Here is a 12,453-nt window from a genome sequence, read left to right on the forward strand (position 1 = left end):
TCATTGTCAACTTTTTCGGAGAACAAAAACTTGTCGGACAAACCTTTGAAACATTGCCTTGAATTTTTACCAGGTTCACATTCTGACTGAACACCATCTATAATAGTGTTACTACAATTAATGTCAACAGGCTGCTGTTCATGTTCGTCAATTTCATGATAGTCCCCCTCAAACTGAACATCTGGTGTGTGGTCATACCATTCATAAAGAGTGTCAACTCTACCATTCAACTTTTCTAATTTCTCACCTTGTTGTACGACATTTGAGTTTAACTCACGCAGAATAAGGAGCACCTCCTTTGTTGGATCTTTGTCAGTTTTTTGAGGTTTGTCTGTTTTTTTCATAGGCTGTTTAGAAACAGTAGCAGGCTTTTCAACCTGAACAGGCACATTAATGTTCTCTTTATCGCCACTGCCACCGGCAGGGGATTTTCCTTTAGTCAGTAACATTGATTCGGCCATCTTGAACCATGTGCTACTACATTCAGTGCGTGACTTTTCTTAATCAATTATTCACCTTTATTTAAAAAATAAATAAATTATATTATAATAAATTCAAACAAAATCAAGAATAACCGCGTTATTCTTATTATAATGAAAAAACAAAACATATATAATTAAAACAACAACGTTGTTTTCAATAAATTTTTGTCACGGTCACACTCCACTAAACTAGCAGAGCAATAGAATTCGTCTATACACAACGAATTCTGAAAGCGCACTGATATTATGGTCACGGTTCGGCGCGCATCTCATGTGGTCTCGGAAGTAGTATGACGTAATAGAATGCATATTTTTCTAGTATAATGACATTTTTGGCTAAGTTGTAATTTCTTGTGTTAATCTGTACTTATTGTTTTGTCACATTTGTTATCAGTTTGTAGAAAATTGGAAACTATTACTGATAAGCCATCTTTGAGAAATTCTCTGCAGATATTGATCTTTGCAGTGTGTAACTTTTTACCACTCAGCTTTCTTAACCAGGTAGTGTCTGATACAGTTAGAAAACCAGCATGAGTTGCCCTGAACAAATTGATAATGACCACAGACTGACAGAATCATGATTCCTGGGTACTTAATTACCCTCTCACTGTGCTCTATGCCAGATGTAAATATCAGTGGTCAGTAATACAATCTAGTTGAAGTGTTTGATATATTTTATTTCACAGAAGGAGTATTAAATGCATGTTTTTAACAATTAACAAAAAAATGTAATTTAAATGGGAACTTCATATCAAAACAAGATTCCATAATAATTCACTTTATATAATCATATTTTAGATATGTTAACACATATCAAATGGATACTCTACGAAAACAATAAAGAAATAATTTTAATTATAAGTTTCTGGAGATAGAAATCAGAATCAGAATAAACTTTAAAGTCAAGATTTACCTTTCTTATTTGCAGAGTTAATTTATCAAGATTTAATCATTTTCTGGCTTTATGTATTAAAACGATGTCAGAAAATTGAAAATAAAAAAATAATACCTTTATTTAATTGAATAACAACCAATCAGTGGTGTCATCCTGACCGGAAATAAGCGTTTGTCGAATAAATATTTCCGCATTACATAAGTGCTCACAAAGTAACATAACCTGTAACCATCCCGTGACCGGTTCACTTGCGTAAGCAAACGAGACCGCAATACCACACCTGGATACGACAGTTGAGTTCGAAAATAGTTTGGATCGGTAAAAAAACATGGCCACCAGGGGGGGTCTTTTTCCTTATATTTATATAGTAAAAAAGCTTGTGAACACTCTAGAAGTCACATTTTTTGCCTAATCATCATGAAATTTTGTCAAAACATGAGCTATGTGGATGTGTCGGACGAGTTTGAAAATGGTCATGATAAGTGCAAAGAACAGGTCATTTCTTTTTATTTCAGGTGAGCAACTTTGGGCCTTTCAGGCCCTCTTGTTTACATGTATTTTTTAGGGGGCAGAGGGAAAATTTGTGTGTACGCGATCAGTTGACAACGAAATTGATGAATTTGACGAAGCTTCATCGTCTCTCTGGAAATTTGCCCTCTGATGATTTTTCCCCTAATTTTATGTAGGTGCCGATTTTGCCGGTTTTATTTGTTTATTTCTGATTTCTGACAGCACGGACATGAACGGTGACAAAAAATCTTCGCTACTAACTTTCTGAAAATCTTACATGTCAACTTAACGTTGCGAATGTCCGCCATCAATGTCTGCCATCAATAAATATTGTTAGTGATCGATTAGCAAAGAAAAGCAGTGAAAAGCATGTTGTGAAGCAATATGTCAACCAAATAATACATTGATGACATATTTGCTAGGTAACTGGTTTTTCATTTGTCTGCAGTCAAACGAAATGCACATCTTTTCATGTGCGAAACACACATTTTTTATTATTGTTTTCGTATATAGCATTTTGCATCGATTTTAATTTACTTTTCTATGTCCTTTATTAACAAACATAGAATGACGAATACACATGGAGTGATATGGACAGTCTGATTTATAATATATTGCATTGTACTTTGGAAATTAAAACTAGAAAGACTATAAAATAGTACAATCAGTAAGCCACTGCCTTTTATCTCAGTTTGTGAGCCTGCGTCCCCAGACACCCAGCCTAATTTTTGCGGATTTTAAATTTGGGACAATTGACACCTCTGTATAATTGCATTTCAAAATTTTACTTCAACTAAAATAATCAAAATCATAAAATGTATCCATCATATCTCATACATTTTATTAGTCATCTTCATTAAATTTCTGCATAAATTGCAAATTGAAGCTCACAACTGTATTGGTAACAAAACACTTAAAAAATATTATCCATTCTTATAAATAGTTGCATGAAATCAGGGTAGATTCTAGCATAAGAGCAAAACCAGCACATCGTGTCAGGCGATATATATGCACGTTCAGTGGAAATTACCCCCTTCCAATTGGATGTTTATAATATCAAATCTTTTTACAGTTCACTGAATCAAACTTTTTTGAATTCAGTTTCCTAATGCCTATTACAATTGTGTGCTCTCCCTATCTGAATCTGACTAGGGCTTTTTATCAGGAAATTGGGAAGAGCCTTTCAAATTGGGAATTTCATGTGCGATAACTGCTCATTTTGGGAAGGCCGTGTTTTTTAAAGTTTTTGAAACAGGGTCTTTTTCATTGTGCAGACGTATTGAGAGACACATTGTGGTGCATTCTTAATCATATTAGAGCCCATTGCTTTCAATTTGGGAGATGCCCAATATGTCTAAGTAAAAAAAAAAATTTTTTTTACAATTTGGGCAATTCCTCTATCCAATTTTGGGAAAAAATGACCTTATTTTCAGTTGGGAAGGGGCCGAATTTCGGCCCTGTTATATAAGGGTGAAAAGCCCTGGTGACACCTGATAAACAGCGCACATATTTGATATCTCAGGCAGTGTATATGGAACTATCAGCTTTGTGTGGTTAAACACGCTGTAAATAAACAATTTTGACATGGATTTAAAGGGAATTTTATAAATCTTTGAAGGTTTTGACAGAAGAAATTGTTGTGTCTATTGGACATATCATTGCAAGGTATATATATTACAGTGTCCGACAAATCCATTGCCCGGAGCCCGGGGGCTACCGAAATTTTTCATCGGGCTACTGAAATTTTCCAGCTGACGCCCGCCGGGCTACTATAAATCTATAAGAGCGGTAGCCCGGTTTATTGACAGACATACGTAGAATAAACACGCTGACCATGTGTTTGTACACTGTGTATTGCTTATAATCCGATAACAAAGTGCAATCAATTATCTAATCAGTCACCGATCACTTGCGGTAATGTCTTAAACAGTAACAGTGTATTTTAATCATCCAATCAGAATCAACATTTGTCGTCTGCTAATAATATAATGAGAGCCGGTTGGATAGTTGGCGCACATGATGCAACATCATTTCGCAGTTTGGAATTCTTTGTTAACCGCAACAATGAGTAATAGCGACACCGTTTTTGATGTTGTTAAATATCTAAGGACGCCAAACATTAAATAAATCAAAACAATAGCGGATTCTTCAAAACGGTAACGAAACCGAAGATGAATATTAATGACAACTTTGTGAACGCGGTTAACACCGGCTAATTAGTTTGCATTGTCAATTAATAATTGGATTTATCGACTGTTAATCAATAATCCCATATATGCCCGATTTATATTTTTAAAACCAAATTATGGGTGGGTAATATAGACGATAAGAGTCATAAACACAAACGTTTGAAATTTTCTAAAGTGTCAAATGAATTTCGGCATATGGTTCTATTTAAAGATTTGATGAAATAAGCTCCCAATCAGGACCGTTGTATTGCAACATGCGTAAATAACCTGCCACGGTTTGCACGCGTTGTGTACAGCTATTTTAGGTTACAAAATTCTACATTTAAGAAATGAATTTCTTTGTCCTGATAAAAAGCGCGCGAAAATTGGCGTGGGTGTATTTATTTGTAAATAAAAATTTCGTAGCGGGTACAACATTGAGATCATTTAATTTCCATTAAAAGTTTCGTGAATTTCAACTAAAGTACCGGGGTATCTCGCGAATTATTTGGCATTGACATTTTCTCTTAATAAAATATCATGTAAACATGCTGTATCATTACCGTTACGCTGTATCAGTTCCTTCATTATTGAAACAATTATTGTATTGTATACTGACTGCACACAAGTGTCGTAACATACGGATGCAATACGTAAATTCGGACAGTACTTAAAGTCGGACACAAGTAAATAAATGATTTAATACTCTTGATTTCTTGAAACTCGGTATTTGTTGTTAAAAAGGGCAATAGCATTGATTAACACTATACGAGTCAATCGTATTGATCATCTAAACGCTTTATTTACGTTTACGACTTAACGTGCTGTCCGAATTTAAGTACACATACATGTGCACATACATGTAATATCTACATGTAGCATATGATTTTCTTTGGTACATTTACATTTAAGTACACGGTGCCTGTACTGTAACATTAATTTACGATATTGACTGTGTACATCAGACCACTTGCTGTTTTATGTATATGTATGTATACGTATTATGTATATGTAAATGAAGAAATAAAATAAAGATGAAAACCTGCCTCATATCATTTTGTAGGAAAATTTTATGGGCTACCAAATATTTTTATTGGTAGCCCAGTGGGCTACCCGAAAAATAAGAAATTTGTCGGACACTGATATTATATAACGTTTTGAAAAAAAGTCAGTTGGGTGGGTTGTGGAATCGAATATATTATGAAAATTCGTTCACATTCAATTTTCTACATTATGTGAATTGTTTGTGACATGTATGTTGTTTTCTTTTTACTTGATAGTCAATTCAAATTGCAATATTATTGAATGCAAATAAAACGTAATTCATATTTTGAATTTACATTTGTAAAATAATGCATCAATATGTATATTATCAAACCAAAAAAAAGAGACCTTGATTTCTCATGATTTCTAATCCCAGTCAAGAGAAAATGGACTTCTCCTTAAAATTTGACTGTACATGTAAGCAGACCCCTGAACAATACACTGTTGCCATTATTGACAATAAATGTGTTTCATAAACAAGTTTCTTTTTATAAAAGATTTTCATAAACTCCAAGTTGGCAACCGATGCCTTTTTATGCCCCCCAAGGTGGGCATATAGTTATCGCATTTCTGTCCGTCTGTCTGAAAGTCTGTCACACTTTGCATTTAGGTTTCGAAACTTCTATGTCGCTTCAGTTGTAACCTTCATATTTGGTATGCATGTGTATATGGACAAGGCCTTTCCAGACGCACACAAATTTTGACCCCTTTGACCTTTTACTTAGGGTCAGCATTTAGGTATCGAAATCTGCGTTTAGGTTTCGGGGGGCATCCTGTTATCCTGTGGTGACAGCTATTGTTTAAATCTATAAAAGTTGGTAAATCAGAGTTCAGCCTTTTTCAGAAAAGCATAGATAAATTTATATGTCTGTTCCATGCTTAGGCTTGCCAATTGGGACTTAACAGGTGTGAATCACATTGTCAACATGATTGCATCATACAGTTCTCATAATCATTCATTCCTCCTTTGTTCTCTGTAAAAGATTGTATACGGAGGAGCTATGCATGTGCTATAACAATTAAACGATTGCCATTGTGTAACAAATGGTTTAGCATTTTGATTGCTATACACAGGAAGCAAATGTTATCGTAAAAGCTTTTGTTTTATGCAGAGCTCCAGATAAGGATTTGTGAAATTAGTAACGGTACTGCCACTGACAGAAAGAAAAGGAGTAACGCTTAAAATCAATTAGTACCTGTACTACCATATCCACAAACACAGGTAGTACTGTACTACCCGTGTTCTTGGATATTGAAGGGTGTATAACTGACTTTACAGAAACATTTGCAGCAATTAAAATAAATATATGTAGCTTCTTAAACAGTTACTGTATTAGGTTTTCCATTATGATGCTAATACAACTACACATTAAAACTCATGACTAATACTATTTCTTCATTTTTCTTGACAAGAAAACACAAGCCAACTAGTAAGCTAAGTAAATGAACACTTATTTCACTGTCTCATCCGTTTCCCATCGTGTTTTCTAACGTTTTACGCCACCGATGCAATCAAATCGTTTAATATCAGGGCGACAATGTCTTTTTCTGGGTTTACAGATTTAATGTCAGGATGGTTAGAAGACACCGTATGTAGTCATTATATGACAACAAAGTGTTGTTTTGAGCCGCTTTCGGTTAAGCCGGCATTCAATTGCGCGCAGACATATCGTTTTTGACGGATTTACAAGTTACAGGAAATCACGCGACAGAATAGACAATAATGTATGAACCCAGTCTACAACTTTAGGGTAATTTAAATTAACGAAAAGCGCCGTTAGGTTAGAGACCAACAAATCACGCCGTGCTGGCGCAGACGTATCAGTACGGCCAGATTTTTTTCGTAAATGCGTAAAATGGATATTAATGTCGTAATTGTACGTCCAGTTAGTAGTTTATAAAAATAAATGCGTAAATCTTCATGAAAAAGGCGTATTTACGGCTGTACGGCCCTTATCTGGAGCTCTGGTTTTATGGCTTCTTGACAGGAATCAGCTATTCTTAGATGGCTTAAAAGTGATAATTCACACGGATTGTGATAAATAAAAAGTTTCTGTTGAAAGATGACATTTTGTGTTTTCCCTCATATTCAATATTATTGGCCAAATAATGTTTGTGATATATGTGTAATTTTTTATGCCCCCCAAAGGAAGGCATATAGTGATCGGACCGTCCGTCTGTCTGTCACACTTTGCGTTTAGGTTTTGAAAAATGCTCATAACTTCTATGTCGATATAGATAGCAACTTGATATTTGGCATGCATGTGTATCTCATGGAGTTGCACATTTTGAGTGGTGAAATGTCAAGGTCATCCTTCAAGGTCAAAGGTAAAAAAAAAATCAAGAAAAGTAATAAGCTTCAAAGAGAGATACCGGTACTTACATGTATCTGTACCTGCCAAATAATAATAAAAAAAAAAATCAAAGCGGCGCAGTAGGGGGCATTGTGTTTCTGAAAAACACATCTCTTGTTTTAACACATATAAATTAAATAGATTTACAAGTGTATCTTTGATTTTGAAACCTTACTCTGGAACAATTTAAAGAAATACAACATTAAATAATTTTAATCACTTTTTGAGTGTCATTTATTAATTAAATTAGTTTTTTTATTGGCTGTTTGAATAAAATATTGCCTCAGGCAGTGGTATAAACTTTTTTTGGCGAGCAAACAGTATACATATTGGTTTTTTAAACATAAAATTGGAAGATCAAAGTATCAATTAATTTGTATGGCAAGTTAAATGAACATGTTAATTATGTATGTTCTAATAACCTCCACTCCCCACAGATCGCAAGGTAATTTGTGATTAAAACTAAGTTATAGTGCCAATTTTAAAATGTTTTTTTAGTGATCAGACTGTCCGTCCGTCTGTCCATCTTTCCATCACACTTTGCGTTTAGGTTTCGCGTTTAGGTTTCAAAAATGCTCATAACTTCTATGTCCCTTTACATAGCAACTTGATATTTGGCATGCATGTGTATCTCATGGAGCTGCACTTTTTGAGTGGTGAAAGGTCAAGGTCATCCTTCAAGGTCAAAGGTAAAAAAAACATGTATCAAAGCGGCGCAGTAGGGGGCATTGTGTTTCTGACAAACACATCTTAATAAAATAAACGGATGTGTCATAAAAAATAATGAACAAATTTACATGCATGGGTTCTTCAGTTAAACTAGCATAAACTAACAATCTTGGAAACTTACCATACTTCCTAAAGAGGTTGCCCTAACCCTTTTCTTGTCTGGCTACAAAAATGTAAGTCCCTGTTTGTTTAGAGGATACACTGCTTGATAAACTGTATAATAGTATGTACAAACTTCTTTCAAAGGCAATTTCACGGGGCTTAGATGCTTAGTGATGGAGAATTATGGGAACTAAGAGGTTGGACATCAACACTGCTACCGTGTCTGAATTCGAACAGTTGATTGGAGTGGGCCACCTAAAGGCTGAAGCCATTATCAAACAAAGAAAGGTAACCTTTATATACAAGTTACAAGCAAATACAGGTATGTATTGTAAAAAATGTATATTTCTATAAAAAAAAATAATGATTTTTTATGTTCTGAATGTGTTTTTATATCTAATTTTTATTGGTAATTTGGTTTAAATTTTAGTACCGGTAAGTATAATTAAATGTACACTATGATAAAATATTATATAATTATTTTAATTATCAATTAAACAGTTGAAATGGATGATGCACAGGCTAAAAAGAGACAACACTTTCCGCTTGAAGTGAATTTTTGTCGAAAAGATACATGTGTACTTTCTTTAAAAGAGAAAATTCCATTATAGCGGAAAATGTTGTCCCTGATAAGCCTGTGCAGATTGCACAGGCTAATCTTGGACAACACTTAAAGCTCATGCATTGAGCCTAGTTTTTGCAGACAATGGTATTATGGTCAAAGGTCGGTCACACTGTTTCAGGTTTTGGGCGGGTTCCAGTCAGTAAGTGACCTCGGGGAAGTGCCAGGCGTGGGTCAGAGTGTGATTGACCTCAACAGAAGCCAGCTGTGTTGCAACACGTCTCGCAGGGCAAGCAGGTATGCCGTACTATCCAGGCAAAATGTTAACGCTCAAACTTGAGAATGAAGGGCAATTTATCCTGCTCAATAATTGCTATCATCAGTTTTCTATAGCCAAAATGCAGATTGTCAGCAATGTGCTCATTTTGTTAGCGCTGGTGAAATAGCTGCTTCACAAGAGCTATTCTGTTTCCCTTCATGAGCCATACAGAAAGATTGAAAGAGAAATAGCAAGGTCCTGCTGCTTGCACAGTTTTAGCCCTAAAATTGTATATTTAGAAGAAATACAGTCCTTTAAAAGGTAATTGCTCGTCTGGTATCTTTCACTTAGCGTACACGCAGCATTCTTTTTACAGCATTTTCTTCTTTAATTAAATATTGGAATGTTTTTTATTGAATGAGCATGTCTTCTATTTTGTAACCACATTCTTTATCTTATTTCCATCTGAACTCAGATAGTGTGAATCTCATGGAATATTTACGGTATTGGTATTTCCAAGTTCATGTGCTGTGACAATCTGTAGTGTTGTTAGAGCTGTGGAAATTAAAGCAGATGAAAATACAAATAGGCTGTATATCTTGAAAGTAATAATTTACCATGCAGAGATATCACAGTAGGAACACCTCGACGAATGTGGGGATATATAATTAGCATTTGTTTGTAATAAGAATTTTCTGTTATTAAATATTGATAATAAATGATAAGCAGTGTCAGTTTTCAAATTTCAATATCACAGTATTAATGATTCTTGGTGTGTAAAAGGTTTACATTTTATTTAAGGAAAGCATAATTTTGTATTATTATTTCACATATGAGAAATCATAACTTTCTGCTCGAAACATTTAGATATAAAATTGTTTTTCTGTTGTTTTTTGTTTGTTTGTTTTAAGCTCACCTGAGCACATTTAGATATAAAATTGTTTTTCTGTTGTTTTTATGTCCCCCACTATATTAGTGGGGGACATATTGTTTTTGCCCTGTTTGTCTGTTGGTCTGTTGGTCTGTCTGTCTGTTTGCGCCAACTTTAACATTTTGCAATAACTTTTGCTATATTGAAGATAGCAACTTCATATTTGGCATGCATGTGTATCTCATGAAGCTGCACATTTTGAGTGGTGAAAGGTCAAGGTCAAGGTCATCCTTCAAGGTCAGAGGTCAAATATATGTGGCCCAAATCGCTTATTTTATGAATACTTTTGCAATATTGAAGATAGCAACTTGATATTTGGCATGCATGTGTATCTCATGGAGCTGCACATTTTGAGTGGTGAAAGGTCAAGGTCAAAGTCATCCTTCACAAGGTCAAGGTCATCCTACAATGTCAAACATCATATAGGGGGACATTGTGTTTCACAAACACATCTTGTTTGTTTGTTTGTTTTAAGCTCACCTGAGCACAACGTGCTCATGGTGAGATTTTGTGATCGCCTTTTGTCCGTTGTGCGTTGTCTGTTGTGCGGCGTCATCATTTGCCTTGTCAACTCTCTAGAGGCCACATTTATTGTCAAATCTTCATGAAATTTGGTCAGAAGATTGGTCTCAATGATATCTTGGATGAGTTCGAAAATGGTTACATTTGCTTGAAAAACATGGCTGCTAAGGGGCAGCCATTTTTCCTTATATGGCTAAATACAATGTATGGCTATAGTAAAATCTTGTAAACACTCTAGAGGCCTTATTTATTGTCCAATCTTCATGAAACTTGGTCAGAATAATCATCCAAATAATATCTTGCACGAGTTCGAAAATGATGCCGGTTGGTTGAAAAACATGGCCGCCAGGGGGCGGGGCATTTTTCGTTATTAGGCTATAGTAAAACCTTGTTAACACTCTAGAGGCCACATTTATTTTCCGATCTTCATGAAACTTGCTCAGAAGATTTGTCCCAATGATATCTTGGATGAGTTTGAAAATTGTTTTGGTTTCTTTAAAAACATGGCCCCCAGGGGGCGGGGCATTTTTCCTTATAAGGCTATATATGGCTTTCGTAAAACCTTGTTAACACTCTAAAGGCCACATTTATTGTCCAATCTTCATGAAATATGGTCAGAAGATTTGTCTTACTGATATCTTGGATGAGTTTGAAAATGATTACGTTTGCTTGAAAAACATGGCAGCCAAGGGGCGGGGCATTTTTCCTTATATGGCTATAGTAAAATCTTGTTAACACTCTAGAGGCCTTATTTATAGTCCGTTCTTCATGAAACTTGGTCAGAAGATTCATCCCAATTATATCTTGGAAGAGTTCAAAAATGATGCCAGTTGGTTGAAAAACATAGCCACCACGGGGGCGGGGCATTTTTCCTTATATGGCTATTGTAAAACCTTGTTAACGCTAGAGGTCACATTTATTTTCCTATCATCCTGAAACTTGGTCAGAAGATTTGTCCTAATGATATCTTGGATGAGTTCGAAAATGGTTTTGGTTGCTTTCAAAACATGGCCACCAGGGGCGTGGCATTTTTCCTTATATGGTTATATATGGCTATAGTAACACCTTGTTAACACTCTCGAGGCAACATTAATTGTCCAATCTTCATGAAATACGGTCACAAGATTGGTCTCAATGATATATTGGATGAGTTTGAAAATAATTGTTTGCTTGAAAAACATGGCTTCCGAGGAGCGGGGCATTTTTCCTTATTTGGCTATAGTAAAATCTTGTTAACACTTTAGAGGCCACATTTACTGTCCGATCTTCATGAAACTTGGTCAGAAGATTCATCCCGATAATATCTTGGACGAGTTAAAAAATGATGCCGGTTGGTTGAAAAACATGGCCGCCAGGGGGCGGGGCATTTCTCCTTATATGGCTATAGTAAAACCTTGTTAACACTCTAGAGGCCACATTTATTTTCCAATCTTCATGAATTGGTCAGAATATTTGTCCCAAAAATATCTTATTATCTCAGGTGAGCGACTTTGTTTAATTTTCTGTTGATGTAAATAAGAATTTTATACAAGAAAGAATCTAGATAACAATTTTGACAACCCATGTTGAAAAGTTAATAAGATAACTATAATTGTTGATGACAAAGTGCAAGTTCATTTACTAATATTTCAATCAAATTGTTCACTTATGATAGCTACTTTCATTTATTCAGGTAAAGCAAAAAAATCACTTTTCTTTAGGTTTAGTACATGTGATCAAACATAGCAAAAATGATAGCAAACTTAATACTTATTTTCGTGAATTTAACAATTATGATCGAAAACACAATGATCGAAGAATAACAAAAAAAAGGTTGAGGGTAGGCAAAACAAATTATTGTCAGTGTGCTAGTGGAAAAAAGTTTGTATACACCTGTAATGACTAGTGATAGACTT

At 34.9% G+C, this 12,453-nt stretch overlaps 1 protein-coding gene across 3 annotated transcripts in view; it reads left to right on the forward strand.

Moving 5' to 3' along the window:
• LOC127878922 (F-box/WD repeat-containing protein 7-like) overlaps positions 1-12,453 on the forward strand; it is a 55,440-nt gene that overhangs the window by 17,303 nt on the left and 25,684 nt on the right. For all 3 annotated transcript variants that reach the window (XM_052425483.1, XM_052425485.1, XM_052425484.1), the window contains exons 2-3: positions 8,429-8,572; positions 9,028-9,143. In XM_052425483.1, the coding sequence (XP_052281443.1) occupies positions 8,468-8,572; positions 9,028-9,143 (221 nt within the window). In that variant the 5' untranslated portion in view covers positions 8,429-8,467. The remainder of the gene's footprint in view (positions 1-8,428; positions 8,573-9,027; positions 9,144-12,453) is intronic.

This window comes from Dreissena polymorpha, chromosome 4, assembly GCF_020536995.1.
Source record: "Dreissena polymorpha isolate Duluth1 chromosome 4, UMN_Dpol_1.0, whole genome shotgun sequence".
Classification (NCBI taxonomy): domain Eukaryota; kingdom Metazoa; phylum Mollusca; class Bivalvia; order Myida; family Dreissenidae; genus Dreissena; species Dreissena polymorpha.